The 19,604-nt window shown below is 41.6% G+C and overlaps 1 protein-coding gene across 10 annotated transcripts in view; it reads left to right on the forward strand.

Annotated features, from left to right (window-relative positions):
* The window catches only part of ankfn1 (ankyrin repeat and fibronectin type III domain containing 1), an 84,344-nt gene that overhangs the window by 28,776 nt on the left and 35,964 nt on the right, over positions 1-19,604 (forward strand). For 3 of the 10 annotated variants that reach the window (XM_051418213.1, XM_051418211.1, XM_051418216.1), the window contains 2 exons: positions 14,073-14,198; positions 19,196-19,394. In XM_051418213.1, the coding sequence (XP_051274173.1) occupies positions 14,073-14,198; positions 19,196-19,394 (325 nt within the window). Of the gene's footprint in view, positions 1-13,185; positions 13,506-13,528; positions 13,874-14,072; positions 14,258-19,195; positions 19,395-19,604 lie in introns of those variants that run through there. The other 7 variants (XM_051418220.1, XM_051418221.1, XM_051418212.1 and 4 more) reach the window with 7 other exon arrangements.

Consider the following 19,604-nt stretch of genomic DNA (forward strand, 5'->3'; position numbering starts at 1 on the left):
ATTTTCTTCTTTTGCACTTGAGTCATTTTTCTGACAGTCACATTGAAGTGAAGAGCGCTGACTAATCCTGTCAGGGTTCAGTTTGTGACTTAATGACACTCTAATGAGACACATTAGCAGGGACAAACATGTTGCTGGACGGGGTTGTGTTTGCTGCAGCTCTGCCTGTTTCTTAATGTCACTCTTGTTCTCTGTACAGTCTTTAATTTCTGCCATTAGAGAGTCTTTGAGCCTTCAGCCTCCTTCTGCTGTAGCTCCTGGTTGAATAATTATACACTGCAGCTGTTTATGTGCTGATAATTTACTTCAAACTTAAAGGACAGTATTTCTTATTATTTGAAGTCCACGTGAATCAGAGAGCTGTTTGCCTCCTCATATTTCTGTATTTAGGTTAGGGAGGGACTTGTAGCCATTAGCGCTGTGTGCCACATCCCCCCAGTCCATCAGCAGTAGTGGACCCATTAGCTGACTCTGTCGGACTGGAAGCTTACATTACTGTTAGCGACAACAGTTAGCTTCTTTAAGCAACAAGTCCATCAGGAAACTCCATAAATCACCTCGGTACCGCTGTTGTCAAACTGTCCACTGTCTGTCTCAGAGGTTGTGTTCACCGGGAGGCTGCTGAGCCCCGTTCAGTTGCAGCTTCATTAGCAGTTAGTGGAGTTGAGGCAGAGCAGCCGGAGGACGTCAGAGGAAAAACCAGACAATATTCTGTCCATAAAATATGATCCAGTTTCACCCAAATCAAGACGCTGTTGTTAGCAGTTGTGATCAGGCTCTGAGTCGGACATTTTGTTGCTCCATCGCTCCTCCCTCACACTTCACTTCTCACATGCATCAGTAACACCAACATATACCCAACCACACTGCTCCTGTCTGTGTGCTCGTTAACACGACTTCCATATTCACAATATTCAGTCGGGTCAGTTATGAGTGCATTATCGCTGAAGCTCAACCTGTTCATTCTGCAGAGTGATGGTCGACATGTCAACGGCTCTGCAGCCACAATCAACCCAACACATTTATACATATATAAGTATACAGTACAGGGTGACAGCAACCATCCTCACTGATTAATGTCACTACTACACTGAACACAGGAACCACACGTTATATATAATCTTTTATATAATAAAGAAAACAATCCCATTACCTGCAGCGGCCCTTGTTTAACCTGCTGTGTGTTTTGGATGCTAATGTTACATGTAGTTGAGTTTCAGTGGAGCTCTAAAGCTGGAAACAGCAAAGCTGTTCTAGATTTACAAAAGATAATTTAATAAAGCAGTTCCACCTTAACAATCACTGCTTCTCCCACGCTGTTGGACAGACAAAGGACGTCCCAGAGGGGCTGCGAGCCGAGCTGCTGCTAACGTTAGCTCAGCTTGTTTCTCTGATAACTTAAGATCCAGACGTCTGATGACTAAAATCCTTCATCCGGTTCGAATCTAAGTTAAAAAGCACCAAGATCTAAACAGTGGATGGTAAACATGTGGCTTCAGACCGGATAAAATAGATTATTGATTTACACAATCTGTGATGTTTGCAGTCACTTGTTGCGTTCCTGTCGGCGCCGCCGTGAGCCGAGGGATAACAGCCGCTGTGCGACACCCCAAGAGGTGCTAATGCGACATTTCTTTGATTGATACGAGTCATTTCCTCGCTGTCACACGCTCCCCGAGGTGCTGCTGGAAAACTCCCACACACTCATAAACTCTCTCACACACTGTACAGCCCATTAAAGTTATCTACTGGTGCTATACTGCTGAATCGTGACTTCACATGTCAACAGTGATGAGTCATTACGAGGGCCGAGACAACAATAACCGCTCAAACACACAGAAGGTGTGTGCATGGGAAACAGAGAGGACTATTTGTTCTGCAGCATTTCACTCGTTTGTTTATCAGCACTGATCAGGACTCGTATTTTACTGATCAGAGACGTTCCAGCGGCAGTAAACAGGGAGTGTACACATCTTTTATTCAGCAGCTCATGTTCTTCAGCAGGAATGAGGAAAGAATTGCAAAGACAAACACCTGCACACTGTCTCACCTGCAGTACATGTATGGGACGTTTCGGTGTTAGACCTTCGTCAGGCAAAGGGTTCATGACAACGAGGAGCCATCGTAAACAGGGAGCGGCTGCAGTAGGAAGGCATTAATGACAAACATCCATTTACAATGTGACAGCCTCCAAATCACACACACAGCTGCTAAAGTAGATCATAAATACACAAAGTGGACAAAGCCACCGTAAATATATAAAACCTATTATAATAAATACAGCAATGAGCAAACAATCCATCAAAATCTACATTCACATCACATTTCTCTCCATCAGGTCAACACCACATTCATTCTAGGGCTGTAGAGTTAGTCCAATATTATCAGATGAAGGTAAAATGTGACAAACAGCATTATAATGAAGTAAAATAAAATATCATTCTACAAATCGTGAATCTTTTTACTGTTTCGTGCAGCCCAAAACAATCAAAATGACTTTTTCCAGATCTAATATTCTCCACTGCTGCTTCACTCCCCACAGGACACTGTCAGCACAAACATTAGCTCTGCTTATTTTTCTGAACTTTATTATGTAATTTCCAAATTGTAACAAGTCATTCAAAAAATGTGTTGATGAGCTAGAGAGAGGAAGAGACGGGTTGTTAACAACGAGGTCATTTGGAGGCAGTTTTTGGTTGTGAAGCGTTGAGGAGAGAGGAAGCGGGGGAGATACAGCACTGACAGACTGCTGATGTTTGTGTGACTGTACTCAGGACATTTTAACTATTTCATGTCCCCATAAAAACTGGATGTTTGTGTCTGATATTGAACCAGAAACATTTTAACAGACTCTGAGTGGAAACATTTGATTTTAGCTGACATTGAGCTTTTGAAGAGCCTCTAATCAATATTTTAATCACAATGTGGAAACACTGTTACAATGTGTTCTGAAACCACTGTAGTCCAAAGAAAACAAAAGACCCAGAATACGTTGTTGTTCTCCCTTCAGGTTTAACATGTATTTAGATGTGCAAAGCTCGGGTGACCTTCGCCATCATGGTAACTATAATAAACAGGTTAGTTTGCCTCTTGGTCACTGATCCTACGCTTCAAAAGATAAAGCTGAAATTCCTCCAGCGTTGTTTTTGGACACTCCGCGGTCAAGTTAGCAAGAATTAATATCTATCGTCCAGTTAGACTTTTAAATCCACCCTGCGTGGTTAATGTCCGGTTAGGTTTAGACACAAAAACTACTTGGTTAGGATTAAAGAAAAGATCGTAAGTTACGTTACATACCTGACGTAAGTTAAGTACATTAACGTAAGTCCACCACCGTTCCCAGTAATCTGCATTAAATATCAGTTCTCTATCAATCCAACTGAAAGTTTTAGTGATTTGTTTTTACTGTGGTTGAGGCTGTTTCAGGCAGCTCTGGATGTGAAGTCTTCTCAGCACAGACAATATTAGTTGAGTTTGACAGACGTGAAACCGTTGAATCACCAGTAGAAAAGATGAACAATTCAAAATAATAATAATAATAATAATAATAATCTTGAAGCAAACAACTTGTATTTAATATTCTTTTTGTGCTGTTACATAAGTTACAGAAATGTTTCTGGTCCATCTGACTCTGAATGGTCCATTTCTCTAAATAAGATTTGACATGTAAACTTCTTAAAACATGAAGATGAAGATAAGGAGGTGTGTGTCTGTCTCTCAGCGTCTGAACACACACTGACTGTAACTGAGCAGTTTCCTGTTTGAGAAGAAAATCAGTGAAAACATAAAAACACCAGCACAAATATTCAAATGAGCAAATTTAAATGGCTGCATAATCCAAATCCCTCCATAGTATTCCCCCCCCCGCGCTCTCCTTCACCTGTTGGTCTTCAATGGGAACCATGGAAACAGTGCGATCCTGAGGCAGCTCTGAGCCAATGAGCAGCAGCCGCGGCTGGCTGCGGCTCAGCTCGTCTCCTCGGCAGAGGCTGGCGGGATGCTGGCACATTTATTGTTTGGAGTTGTGTCTGATGTCACAACAGTATTGTTTGCTGCTGTTCTTTCATCCTGGGAGGTTTTTCCCTCCGGTGGCAGCTGTAACTCCTCACACAGCGGGGGCTTCATGCAGATAATCCACAAACATTTCAGACTTGAAAACTGACACTGAAATCCACTGAAACTGTGTCTATCTTACATACAGTGAACCAAGGTCTGATATATGTTCTGTGCCACAGAGCTTCATTATTGCCTGAAAACTATTAAAAACTTGTCAATAAGCCACACTGTAGTTTATGTATACTGATACTCACTAGAGACTGGAAATAGTCCCCAACAAATGCACTATTTCCTCCTGTTTGTTTGATAGAAACTACAGTGAGTTTTGAACACTAAACTATGTATTTGTGAGGTGTTTTTAGGGCTGTACATCTTCAGTAGGAACCAATGGGCTTGGAGCTGAGAGCCACAGACAGGAAGTCAAACAGTAATCAATCAAACTTTATTTGTAGAGCTCATTTCGTACAGTTTAGTTCGCAGACGGTTGACAAGATGATAATGAGGTAGAATTAAAAAATAGAATACAAAGATAAGTATTTCTACAGTAGCCAGAACGGTCAAACCAAACACCGACTCTAGATCTGGACTTTCGTCGTTGTTTGGTGGCCAAAATTCTGGAATCAGGAAATCTAATGAACTGTATTAATTCGGACACACGTCTATATATATATATATATATATCTGCATACAAATGATACTTTATCATTTTGGATAATTGCAGTACTCAACATATTGCTAAATAATGTCTGTCTTGGAGTTCAGTCTAGACCTGCTCTATTTTGAAAAGTGTCCTGAGTTACTTCTGTTATGAAGTGTTGGCACTACACAAATAAAACTGAATTGAATTTGATTGAATTGATGTTAGACTTAAATAATTTGACATTGTTTCTGTACCGAGCTGTGAGGTCCAGCAGCAGAAGGACAAACACTTGACCAGAATCTGTGCTGCGATTCATACTTTTGTTTTTCAATTGAAGCATAAAGGTTGTGGAGAGTGATAGTGCAGCACCTCCTTAACTCACAGTCACTGGTGCAAATAACAGTTATTACCCACCAGCTGTCAGACTCATGAACAGCAAGGGGTGGATACTGGGTTACGATAGATTCTACAAACATTTTCAATAAATGTCTTTAAAAAGGAAACAACGGGGGCAAAATACGTCCCTGTGAGACGGACAATAATGTTATTTCTATAGATTTTAACTTCAGTTTTGTAATATTATGAGTTTAATATTCAATGTTTTCTAACTGTTTTGTTTCACCTTAAAACCAAAGTGCCGTTTCCTTTTACCAAATCTTTAATGGAGATTAAATTAGAAATCATCACACAATGAGACCAAATTCAATTCAATTCAATTCAGTTTTATTTGTATAGCACCAATTCATAACAGAAGTTATCTCAGGACACTTTTCAAATAGAGCAAACAAAACAAAATATCAGCCTTGTATTATTAGGGACCGAGCCAGCGACCGCTGGAGGTCCCTATTGTTTTTGCTTCGTTTCTTACTCCTACCTATTATATTTTTAGCGCCTTTGACTGCGTTTTTTCCTCCTGAACATATATGAAAACTCAATTTTATTTGGCAAAGTTGCCAGGCCTGGTTGAAAATTTGATATTCTGTGGGTCGCTTTTTGGTCAGCCACTTGGTGGCGCTACGATTGAGAAAAGTATTTTGACTTTTTGTTTACTTAATAACTCCCGCATAGTTTGTCGACATTCAAAAACCTTATATCCACGCGTTCGGTGAATGGAGCTGAATCTCCCCATATAGGCCCCGCCCACTTCCGCCTATCATTTTTTTTCGTTAGAGCGTGAAATGTCCTCAAACTACTTTTTCGTGGTCCTCCTACACGCTTTGTCCGATTCGCACAAAAGTTTTCCCTAGCACCTGGGGACCGCCCTGGTAAAAAAAGTAATTTGAACATTTATTAAATTTCAAAGAATAAGAACACTATAAAATTAACACTTCCTGTACATTTTTAGTCAAAAAAGGAAGAGGACCATTTCTCCACATTGGTTTGTCCAATTGACACTAAGCTTGGGTCCATAGTTCCTCATGTCTTCCTTAAGCACCGTGCACAATTTCAGGCCATCACCACTAGGTGGCGCTCTTTAAAATGAAGAAGTTTATATCTCTGCAACGGCACGTGTGATTGAAATGAAACTTGGTAGGATGCTTGCCCATGGCTCCCTGAGGCTCACTTTAAAAGGAAAAAAAATCATGCCACTGGGTGGCGCTCTGGTGGCATCGTAAATCACTCTGTGGAGACTGTAATAGTTATGAATATGAAATTCACAGGGCACGTGTAGAGTAGTGCCTGAAGCTCACATACCAAAAATCGTGTTTGTCGTGTGTGTAGCGCCCCCTACAGGATTAAAAAAAAGCAGCCCCGGCGCCACGTTTCACCGATACGTACGAACCTCGGTAGGCACGTGTAACATGCTGAGACGTACAAAAAAGCCTCTTGGGCCCATACCCGAAACCCCACAGGAAGTCGGCCATTTTGATTTTGATTTTCACTTTCGGCAAAGTTTTCGCGTTGTATTTGAACGAACTCCTCCTAGGGAATTTATCAGATCAAGAGTCCCGCCCTGAACACTTCTACATGACAATATTCAGACATAGTGATCGCGCCACATACTGGCAACAGGAAGTAAGCGCTGCGTGGTGATTTTGAGCTGATTTACGTGTGATTTTCATGTCGTGGTCCGTACGTGTTACGACGGCATGCGATGCGGCCGCAGCACGCCCTTTGACAAGTTCCATTGGAGTTTGGATTATCACAGAAAATAAACTCTGTGCCAAACAAAGGTTTATGATAATCTTCACAAATTAACTTTCATGGTTTTTGAAGGTGATCGCCAGAAGTGAAAAGCAAATGTTTGCCTATAAACAAACCACCACAGTCGCGTGACGTCACTACCAATAAACTTTCAACTTCAACTTTCAACTTAATTAAGTTAAAAATAATGAAAATGAAAAATCCTACAAGTTGTAAAGTTTGCACCAGAACAATTTGAAAAAGATCATTAAATTCATAGAATAACATAAAAAATGAAATCAATCAGTCAATATATAGTTATTTATATTCATATATACAGGAAATAAATCTGCATCTTTTGAATTGTATCTTGTATCTCTTGTATTTGAATCTGGCTGAATGTAAACAGCAGCAATGAGGCAGTCCAGTAGTCCTGCACTCTGTCGGACAGGAACACCGTCCGCCTGTCGAGGATCCGGGTTGTTAATGGAGCCGGTCTCTGTAAAGATGTGGGCACAACAGTCTCGGATTTCTTGTTGTTTGAGCAGCCTGAGTCCTGGTTCGTCCAAAACTGGACATTAACCAGGAGCAGCCTGAAGTCCAAGCTATCCTATCTGGCTCTCTTCCTCTCCACTGTTGACGGGATGGTCCCGTACGGTCGGTCTGGTTGATCGTTCTCAATATCTATAATCCAAACCCTGCGCTTTCTTCTCCGATGACTGCAGGTCGTTTCTGTCTTAGTTGATATGTAATTCAGCAACAAAGCTGATAACAGGTTGAACAGGTTTGACGGAGCTAGCCTTCTGGTCGCAGAGTCTGAACCTGCAGCCAGGGTCAGAATCTTCAGACATCAGTGATGTTTTAGCAAAGAGCAAAGAGCTACCTGCTGTTGCATCTCCACGTTTAGCTGTTGCCATGGTTATTGCCTCGCTGGTTAGCAACCGACTTTATAAATATGTAAAATCCTCAACATTCACATTTTTACGATTTTATGTCGGAGAACAAAACCTGGAAATCTCTTGAGCTTATGTCAGACACAGACCCACTGTTTATTGATTATAGATTATTGATTGAATCAACTCCACATAGAACATAGCTCTAGAGTTTATACACTGATTATTGATTATAGATTATTGATTGAATCAACTACATTTAGAACATAGCTCTAGAGTTTATACACTGATTATTGATTATAGATTATTGATTGAATCAACTCCATATAGAACATAACTCTAGAGTTTATACACTGATTAATTAGGAAATATTAGAGGTTATAGATTTAAAAATCAATATCTGATGACAGACAGCAGCACTTTACAGCCACCGTAATGTCTTACAGTCGTATTTATACTGGAGGTCTTTATTCAGACTGCAGAAATAGGTTCAATTTGTATTTTGTTTTTTTCATTGCAAAATTCTTTATGTCTTCATGTTTTTGTTTGCTGTATTTTTTGGTGTTGTTGTTGTTGTGGGAGGAAACCTGAGACCCAGGAGAAAACCCACGCAGACACAGAAGACACGAAAAAGAAAAGGGGGAAGAGAGGTGGAAAGAGAGAAAGGGGGTAAGGAAAGAGGGGGTAAGGAGGGGGAAGGAGAGAGGGTGTAAGGAGGGTTTAAGGACAGAGGGTGTAAGGGAGGGGGTAAGGAGAGAGGGAGTAAGGTGGGGGAAGGAGAGAGGGTGTAAGGAGGGGGAAGGAGAGAGGGTGTAAGGAGGGGGTAAGGAGAGAGGGAGTAAGGAGGGGGGAAGGAGAGAGGGTGTAAGGATGGGGGAAGGAGAGAGGGTGTAAGGAGGGGGGAAGGAGAGAGGGTGTAAGGAGGGTTTAAGGAGAGAGGGTTTAAGAAGGAATGGAGGGAGTTGGAGAGGTGAAAGGGGGAGGAAGGAGGAGCTACTGTTTTTCAGCAGCCTCCTCCACCTCACTGTCACTGTTGCTTTTCTTTAGCAGCCAGCACATGAAACCTTTCTTCTTGTTGGGTTCCTTCTCCTTTTCTTTATTCTTCTCCTCTTTTTCTCTTTTCTTCTCCTCCTTTTCATTTTTCTTCTTTTCTTTTTCTTTCTTGAGCTTTTCCTCCTTGGCTTTCTTTTCTTTTTTTTTCTCCTCCTTCTCCTTCTTTTTTGTGGCTTTATCCTTCTTGTTTTTCTCTCCATCTCTCCGTCCAGTCTTGCCGAAGATGTCGAAGCCTCTCCTGCTCTTCTTCTGCAGGTCTTTATCCACAAGGACTTTAGTCTCCTCCTGCTGCTGTTGGACTTCTTCCTTCCGACTCTGAACTTTCTCAGTCAGGATCTTGTTCTGGTCCTCACTGCTGTGAACCTGCTGTGTCAGGATCTTGTTCTGGTCCTCACTGCTGTGAACCTGCTGTGTCAGGATCTTGTTCTGGTCCTCACTGCTGTGAACCTGCTGTGTCAGGATCTTGTTCTGGTCCTCGAGCTGCTTGAGTCTCTGGTCCCAGCTCTGGTTTTGCTGGTCCAGGTCCTCGAGCTGTCTGTCCTGCAGAGCTCTGAACTGTTGCTGCCACGCTTTGTGGGTTTCCATAAAATAGGCTCTGGTCCTCGTGAGCTCCTTCTCAGTCTCACTGAGCCTTGCGGACAGACTCTCCTTCTCTTTCATATCCTTAATTTTCCTCTCCTTCTCCAGTCTGCGTCTCTGCCTCTCCAGGGTCTTCTGGCCACTTTTCACCCACTTGTTGTGGGAGACCAAACCTCTCCTGGTGTTGATGCAGAGGTCCTTTTGTGTCCTCTTTGTGGAGCAGCTTGTTCAGGGCCTCAGTCAGTCTCTGAGACAGACCCTCCACCTGGTCCAACTGGTCCTTCAGTTGCCGTCCAGTTTCTGGTGGTCCTGCTTCAGTCTGGCAGCAGCCTTCTCCTTCTCCAGCTGCAGGCTGTCCACCTGCTCCGAGCGGGATTTAAGGTCAACATTCAGTTGGAAGATCTGCTGCTTGTAGGATTTGAGAGTCTCGCAGCCGTTTTTGACCTCGACTGCGAACTCCCTTTCCCTGAGCTCCAGCAGACCCTTGAGTCTGTTGATTTGCCACTTTAAATTGTGGATCTTGAAGCAGAACTTCTTCCTTTCAGGCTCAAGGCTCATCCTGTGCTCCACCACGCTCGTCAGCTCACTCTGCTGACGGTGGTTGCTCTCCTGAGCCTGGTCCAGGTGGGCCTCCAGATGGCAGATGTCTGGGGTCGACCTTAAAGTCTCAACTTCGTCAAAACAAACCCTTCTCTTCGTCTTATTTCCTGGATTATGTCCGGGATTGTTTGCTGGGACCTTGTTGATCAGGTCTGATCTGGTGAAGGTCCTGCTGTATATGAAGGTTGTTTGTGGATCCATTGTCAGACAGTGTTTGCTGTGATAGACTGTGAGTGTCTGTAGCGTCTCTGTAGTGGTTTGACTCTTCTGGTACACAGTGCTTGAGTGTGCAGTGGAACGAGTTTAGACTCTGTGGTCCTCCTGAGGTCTATTTACAGGTTCTCAGACAGACGGCAGAGTTTTTTTTTTGTCATTTTTATTTATGTTTAAAAAGTGGGAGGAGCTCCATCAAATTCCTGAAATTCATTAATTGTTTCTCATTAATAATGTTGGTTAACTGACAGCTGAAACACTTCTGTAGTTTGGATCTGCATCAAAGTGGTTGAATCAACTGAGTGAGACAGTTCCCACTAACAGCAGATACGGCAGCTAGGCTAACAGCTAAGTAAGAAAACTGAAAAAATAGACACAGCTGGCCAAACTCTCCGAGTTTTCTTTCTGTGAAGAAAACTAAATAAAAAAACGTATGTCTAGAACTATTTTGTTCATGTTTTCTTATGCATTATGGTTTTTTTTAATAAAATTTGATTGAATTTGATAAAAAAAAAACAGGTCAAATTTATAATTTTTTTATTTATGACTCAATTTCAGTACTTTATTCAATTATAATGGTTTATTGACTTTTATAACCTTTTAACTTTAACAGTTTACGGATTAAATTATCACAATAAGAAAAAATACCAATTTAACCACTGAAGGATCTAAACTTTGAAGCACTGAACATTATTATTATTATTATTATTTATCAGTGTATATTATTATTATTATTGATCACAGTGTACAGAGCTTCAGTCTCTGATCAACAGCCTCGTCCTGCATCAGAAAGCAGACAGCTGATAGATCAATAAACAGTGAATCTGTCAGAAAGAAGAATATTAAGTCTGATTGTTGAAATGATAAAAATACAGAATACAGACAGAGAATGTATCAATATATCAGGAAAACTGAACGGTTTGGGTTCATTGATCATTGATCATTGGAACATATATATACATACAGTCAGTTCACTTAATAAAAAAGAAGGTTGGGAATATTAATATAATAAAACAATGAATAAATATCTGTAAATATTGATTTATTTATTTTATTTTTTGTGCTGTCAGTTAAACGCGTTATTAACGGCGTCAATTTTTTTATCGCAAGATTAACGTTTGTTTAACTTTGTAGTTTTTTTCACATGCTGTTGCAACAACTAGTAACGTTAGAAAAACTACAACACCACACCGGATCTAGCTAGACCGGAAACAAAACAACAGGCACGCCGCACACACTTGTTTAAGAGTAGTAGACGTTACGTTTTGAGTGGATGGCGAGCGCGAGACACCGAAATGGATGCCAATAATATTCTGAATGGGAAGTTTACTTTTAAAAAGTTGCCAAATGGTTCCATTGACAAGACCAAAGTGATCTGTGTGTTTTGTTGTTGTGAACTGAGCTATCATCGCAGCACGTCCAGTCTGAAATACCACTTGATGGCCGAGCACACAGCTGATGCGAATTCTCCGCCCCCTCGTCAAAGCCAGGCGACAATGGATGATTTTTCAATACAAACAACATCTGCACAAAGCAAGCCGATCCACTTTTCCATGTTGATAAGAGCATTAAAATGAGAAAAAATAATGGGACAAAAAGAAATCAAGGGACATTTAGAATAGATAAAAATGTGCGATTAATTGCGAGTTAACTATGACATTAATGCGATTAATCGCGATTAAATATTTTAATCGTTTGACAGCACTAGTTTTTTATGTTATACCATGGATTTGTGTAAATTGCAAAAAAAACCCAACAGTAATATTCTGTCAGCTGGGCACCAAAAAAACACAGTAAATTAAAGAAAATTACAGTAATTCTCTATAATTAAAATACAGTTTTTACTGTGTGTAATCTTTTGTCTTTTTTATGTTTAATTAAAGATATTTACAGTGTAAAACTGATCTATAAATCCAGGTGAACTCTGCTATAATACAATAATCAGACTTACATTTACAGCAGAGCGCTGTTATTATTGGATTGTTATTATTTTAATGTGAATGTTAAAAGTTATAGAACTGTAATAAAAGTCATTATCTGTGAAATTACAGTAATTATTGCTGTTTACACTGATAACAACTGTATTTGGACAGTTTACCAATGCTTATACACTGATAAACAACATTTATTCAACTTCCATCATTATACAATATATCTGTCAGTTAACTAACACATTAAAATTACACAACTAATATTTTTTACTGTTAATGTCACTTTTAATTTTACATAATTTGAGTTTAACAGTTTAATTTATTAAATAAACAGTAAATATCTGCAATAGATAGATTTGCAAAATGTATTTTGATGTGAAAAAAGTAAATTAATAGTGTATATTAGCTATGTAATATCAGTATAACACCAATACTATATATTAATATTAATATCAGATGCTTGAATGAACCCGGTTTATAGGCACAGCTGGCTGATAGAAACATTTCATTCTTTTAACCAAATGACGAGTCAATCACAACGAAAACTAATAAATGAAACTAATAAATATAATTGATTATTACGTAATCTGTGGAGCAGGAAGCAGTGACTCAAACCTTCAGGGAGGATTATTCAGCACAAACTGCTGCACAGCGTTACTCTCATATCCTCAGTTTTATTACATTCGCCTCCAAAATCTGAATTTTATTTATTTATTTATTTGCTTATTTCGTTGATTTTGCTGCAGTTTTCTCCCCGGCGTCTGTAAATTTAATCTCCTGTTCTTGCGTCTCTCACCTCCTCGCACTGTCACCTCCCCTCGCTCGCCCTTTTTGTTCTCAAAGCCTGAAGCTGCCGCCCCTCCTCCATCCATTTACACTGAGTGTGTGTGTGTGTGTGTGTGTGTGTGTGTGCCTCTCATATCACTGGACACACCATCTACCCCCCACACACATCCAGCTCTTTGCTATCTCCTCAAACATCCCTATCTCATTATTCCTCTCTCTCTCTCTCTCTCTCTCTCCCATCCTCCCTCTCTCTCTCTCTCTCTCTCTCTCTCCCTCTCTCTCTCCCTCTCTCTCTCTCTCTCTCCTCTCTCCCTCTCTCTCTCCCTCTCTCTCTCTCTCTCTCTCTCGATGTGTCGCGATGCGTTCGGGGAACAGGTGTTCAGTCAGCGTACAGTCAGCCGGAGCCGGAGCTCCGCAGTAAGGGACTCTCTCTCTCGCACACGCGTACCCAGGACCGAGCATAACATCTGGGGGCTGCCTGCCGGAGTCTCTGCTCCCCCTCTGGAGATGCTCCAGAGCTCCAGAGAGCCAGAGGCAGCCCGGAGGCGTCAGACAGAGAGGTTTAACCCAGCGGAGGAGACTCACAGGCTGGGATAGATCTGCTGCTGAACCAGATCCTCACAGTCTTTAGTGAGTATTATCCACGCTTTAAATCTACAGAAGTTCTTTTTACTCGACTTCGGCAGCTTTGCGGGAAGTTTCGCGGCGCACTTTTGATCCGACAGGTGTCTCGTGGGGTCTCGGTGAAGCAGAATAGTTCTGTGTTTGGGTTCTGGTGCAGGATTGTCGACCAGTTTGGGTGCACTGGGATCTATGGGAGCCTCGTCTGCTCGCCTTTGCTGCAGTCCGGCGTAAAGTCGCATCTTCGCTCGGAAAAGTAAAATAAATTGCAGAAGACGTTTGACTCTTTAACGGCAGCGTTTGTTGTCGCTATGGTGACAGTCTGACACGGCGGAGACTGAAGGAGCTTCTGTGTTTGGACTCGTGGACTCGTGAAGGTGTGAGAACTTCCTGGACGTCCTCTCCTCTCGTTCTGGAAACACCGAGGACTTTCTCTCTTATCCGTCTTTGTGGATTTGTCCAGCTGTGGATTTATTGTCCTCAGGTTCTCATCCACCCCTCTTTTCTTCTTCTGTGTGTGTGTGTGTGTGTGTGTGTGTGTGTGTGTGTGTGTGTGTGTGTGTGTGTGTGTGTCAGGTCGGACAGTAAGATCTCTCGGTTGGCCCAGAGGTGGAACCAGAGGCCGGCAGGAGATGCTCTGATCAGAGACCTGAAGCCCCTGTGTCACACGGGAATCCCCCGATCCTCACTCAGCCTGGACAGGTGAGGACACACGATAGGAAAATAATGGATGATAACGTCGAAAGTCTTCAATTTCAGCTGTAAGTCTAAAGCACTACATCTCCCAGGGTGCATTTCAGTGACAAACAACCAATCACTGAGCATGTAGACTTTAAAACTGCTGTACTTTTGGTGATTCTGTTTTCTTCACATATTCTTCAATGAAGCTTCAGCTCTGTTTCACATCTCCGACTGGCTTCTTCGCCATAGCAACAGCAGCTGAGGCTCATGGGTATTGTAGTGTTTGGAGCCAACCACAAAAGCTGAAAGACAGAACCAGAGGAATAATGGATCAGCTGATTATCTTAAAGTCTGTTTGTGGTCAGTTTAACCCGTAGTTGAGTCGGTTTAACCCGTAGTTGAGATGGTTTAACCCGTAGTTGAGATGGTTTAACCCGTAGTTGAGATGGTTTAACCCGTAGTTGAGATGGTTTAGAAAAAAATAGTTTTAGTTGAGTAACCCGTCGGTTAACAGCTAAAGCCCAGTTCAGACCAAAGATTTGTGATTAGCTGAGTTGCAACCTGCCGGTCTGCCAGTTCACATCAGTGTGACTAGAAGACACGGCGTAACCATAGCAACGACTATCCGTACGAGCTGCCGGCTTTAAGGTTGTTTTTTTAGCCGGGTATAATTTGTTGGCGTCTTAAAAAACGAGAATTTGGAGCCGTCAGTGGGAGTAAATGTAAAGGTTTGCGTCTCACAGACATTGTTCCTCACATAAATCTCCATCCACACCAGCCGTCTTCGCTACGAGCCGGTTGGAAGAGACGCCGTCAGCGAGATTGAGTCGATCCGAGCCGGGCCGGTTCAGCGTTATCAAGCGGTGTCGTCTGGTTGTGAGTTTTCGGTCTGAACTGGCTTTACACACACACAGTGCTGTTGCCATGGTTACCTGCAGTTTAATATGAACCTCAAGCTCTGATTTTTTTTATAAAAGGTGGTTAAACTGTTGACCTGAACTACACACACACTGTAACACACACACACACACTGTAACACACACACACACACACACACACACACACCCACACACACACGCACACACACATATTCACAACAGCTGTGTAATGAAATGCATTTGTCGGGGACTATTTTCAGTGGCGGATTAATCCACATTTGGTCCCGACCCTTTTCTATCGTATAGTAAACTGACTCAGTCAGAAATACTTAATGGATTTTTCATTTTATGAAGTTTGTGTAAAATCAGTGATTTGAATACATTTTGATTATTTCCTGTTTAGGGTTAATGTTCACACACACACACACACACACACACACACTACACACACACACACTCACACACTCACACACACACACACACACACACACACTCACACACACCACACACACACACACACACACACACACACACACACGGTATAAGAGGAGTGGAGCCAGGATCCTCTGCAGTTACAGTCTTAATGTTACAGACGAGGTCTCTTGCTGAGCTGCAGTGGAGCCGACTGCAGCAGTTACAGCACAGAGCAAAAACACCTGAATAAAACATTGTTTTTTGTTCAAGGCCTGAGAAAACAAAAGAGTCATTAACACACACAGTCATAGAAAATACACACAGACACGCTGCTGTTACATACTGATGTTACACACTGCTGTTACACACTGATGTTACACACTGATTTTACACACTGCTGTTACACACTGCTGTTACACACTGCTGTTACATACTGCTGTTACACACTGATTTTACACACTGCTGTTACACACTGATGTTACACACTGCTGTTACACACTGCTGTTACATACTGATGTTACACACTGCTGTTACACACTGATGTTACACACTGCTGTTACACACTGCTGTTACACACTGATGTTACACACTGATTTTACATACTGATGTTACACACTGCTGTTACACACTGCTGTTACACACTGCTGTTACATACTGCTGTTACACACTGATTTTACACACTGCTGTTACACACTGATGTTACACACTGCTGTTACACACTGCTGTTACATACTGATGTTACACACTGCTGTTACACACTGATGTTACACACTGATGTTACACACTGATGTTACACACTGATTTTACACACTGATGTTACACACTGCTGTTACACACTGCTGTTACACACTGATGTTACACACTGATTTTACACACTGCTGTTACACACTGCTGTTACATTACTGTAAACAGATATATTGAATGAATTAATCAGTTTTGTGTTATTAAACCTGAGAGGTGATAATTAACCCATCAGTAAAGGTTTTAGCATTCAGGTCATTTTAATTTAAGTGTTGTTACAGGGTTGAACAATAAGGTCTCATCAGCTGGTTGTTGTTCTCCATTAATAACTTTATGAATATTTTAGGATTCACTAACAGTTCCGGATATCTCCTGTGTGTTTACTGACTGAACAATTATAAAGCAATTTGTTCCTTTTTAATAATTTAAAGTCTCTCGTTCTCATCAATGAACATCTGCAGATATATGGGGGGTTGAAAGATTGATATTTGGATCAATTCGTAGGCTGAAACCAATTATGTTTAACAAGCTGTGTGTTCAGCTGTTTCAGTCTGTTTCAGTCAGTCTGTGTGTTGATGCGTCGGTTCTGTTTGACTGAAGTTGTAAGGTTTATACGAGCTTTACATTGTTTATGTTACAGCTGTTTCTCTCCAGCTGTGCTGATCACTAAACTGACTCTCAGCCTGTTTCTTTACATTAATGAATCCCATGTTGTGTTTAAAGGTGTCTTTCTGTGGTTATTTTGGATCTTTGGTGGAGCCGCCCCAGGGACGGATGTAACAAATGGGGGCTCGTCCAGGATAGACGGTTCATACTGCAGTTTTGGTCAAAATTGAGTTCTGACTGAAAGTGTTTTTAATCTTTTATCTTGTGACACATTTTCTAAGTTCAGTCTTGTTCTGTCTTTAAGAAAAAACAATGTAAAAACTGCGGTAACAACAGAATCCAGCCAAAAAACAAACCACAGTCACTGCGCTCTCCCTCAGTTTCCGTAAATCCTGCATTCTGGAGAACTTCAGGAAAATGTAGGAATTAAAACAACTTTCTCCACTGGGAACTCTCACTGACTCCATCTGTGGATTATTAGCTGAGCCCATTGTAGCATCAGTAGGCAGGTAGCAGCTGGGGTTTGCACATTAAATGGGTTTGGATGACTCTACTTTTTGATTGATTGTTGATTAAATACGTGTCTGTGCACCACAGAATTTATCTTCAGGGTGTCTAACAGGTTGAGATCTGGTGTCTTCAGACATTATGAGCACAGGCTCACACGCTGCCGTCAGATACAGTATAATGTAAGTGGTCAAAAAATCACAGGAAAAGATGTTTCTCCCTCTGTTTTAAACGCGCAGTATGTCAGATATAATTACAGATACAGTGTGACTGACAACCTGTTGAATCCTGCAAATGACCAGAAACCTTAAAATCTTTCTTTTCTGTTTTATTATTTTTGAATCCACCGACCTTCTTCCACTTTTTCTTCTTTCTCAGTTTTTATGGATGATTTATCAACCGCGGTCTGCTGTGTGTTTACATTAATCTGTATGGACATTGAATATGGGGCGTTACCAGCTCACACTCAATAACCTTCAGCAGTGCGTTGACTCAGTGAAGTCCTGCTGGGCTGAGAGCACAACAATCAGCTGAAACCTTCATCCGACGCCTGCAGCAGCCGCAGAACACTGTTGGTTTTTCATATCAAGAGCTGTTTCACCAGGAATTAAGATAAAGAGTTGAATAAAAATAACAACTGAAGTGCTTTTATTTGCCACAAAGAGTAAAATATCTGATGATAGAATCACAATCACAAATATTAATATTTGAACTCACAAACATTTTATTGTGGCACATTAGTGAAGCATTTAATGGAATTATATAAAGCTGATATTAGAAATCAATCCTAACAATGAGAAAAGAGGAAGTTGTTGTCTTCACCAGTCAGCTTCTCCCGGTTAGGATTCCTTCAGTTTATACACGGTTTAATGAGGAAATGTTACAGATTGTAGATGAAATGCTTTACAGTCAGAAACAATATATGTGATGATATCAGTTATCCTCAGAAACAATGTCAGTTCGCCTCCCTTCATCCAAACCACCACAGAAGCTGTTTTTGACGTCTCAACATGTCGGTGACATGTTGAATTTGTCCAAGCGTGATGCAGAGAATGAGCGAGGGCCGGGGGGTCGACAGGAGGTCATTTAGGAGCCAGATGAAAAACTGAAGCAATCTTTTCTGACAGTGGAGAGCTTGAGGCGACAGCGAGACGATGGTTGTTGATTTTCTGTCTCTGACCCCTTTTTGATTCAGTCGTCGATGTTGTAATACCTGAGAGAGGTGTAATGTTCATCCATCCTTTCTTCTGGTGTGGTCTCGTAGACATCCATTACCCAGGGTGCAACGTTAATGAATGCAAATCTATTTGCCCAAAGTATATTTTTACTTGCCCCTGAACGAATTGTGTTTTTATTATCAATTATCACAAGACTCTTAGCTACATGACGTGAAAATGACCCGTTGGTATTTTGGTATTTTACTGGAAACTTTTCAGTTCAGCTTCACACTGACCTTCGATATCAGTGGCTACATGAGTCTCCTGTTTTAGCTTAGCTCACGTTTTAATGCCTTTCTTCGTCATCTTTGATGAAAACATCAGATTTCCACACAGAAAGTAAAAGTCTGCATCCTCCATAGTTCAGTTTTAAAATCCCAGCTCACCGCGAGCGTCTCTGTAAATGAAGCTGAAATAACGACATCATGATTTATAAAAAGTCTGATTTCAGACTGCAAGACGACGAGCAAACAACTTTTAAAATGCTTCTTTTCTGAATGGAGTTTGGTTGATCAGAGCTATGCTAACAGACACATATTTTCCCGACTCCCTCTCTTCCTTTTCTCCCTACCTCTGTTGTTATTTGATAACGCTAATAAATGAAATCATTTGTATAAAGGCTAATAAAAACGTTTTCTCTCTCCCACCGTCCCAGCAGACGCCTCCCGGGTGTCATGACCCAGCAGATGCAGAACCTGCAGTTGTCCCAGACCAGGAAGTGCCCCGGCGGGCCAGCCTCCCCCAGCGCCGCCAAGCGCCTCTACCGGAACCTGTCGGAAAAGCTGCGAGGAAGCACCTCCTCCTTCGAAGATGCCTACTTCTTCGGAAAGACGGACCGCCTCCGCAAAGCCTCGGTGAGTCCGCGCTGAACCGTAACAGAACCGCAAGCTTCAATAAACCTTCAACCTGAGAAAGTCCGCGTTGACTGAAACCGGCTCTTCAACAAATCGATTGATCGGTGGGAAAAAACCTGCACGTTATTTCTGTTAACTAAATCTCCCACTGAGTGCTGCACATACTCTCCTCCTGTCGCTGCCTCTGGGCGTCTTTGTAAATGAGAGTCA

Source organism: Dicentrarchus labrax, unplaced genomic scaffold (genome assembly GCF_905237075.1).
Source record: "Dicentrarchus labrax unplaced genomic scaffold, dlabrax2021, whole genome shotgun sequence".
Taxonomy (NCBI): domain Eukaryota; kingdom Metazoa; phylum Chordata; class Actinopteri; family Moronidae; genus Dicentrarchus; species Dicentrarchus labrax.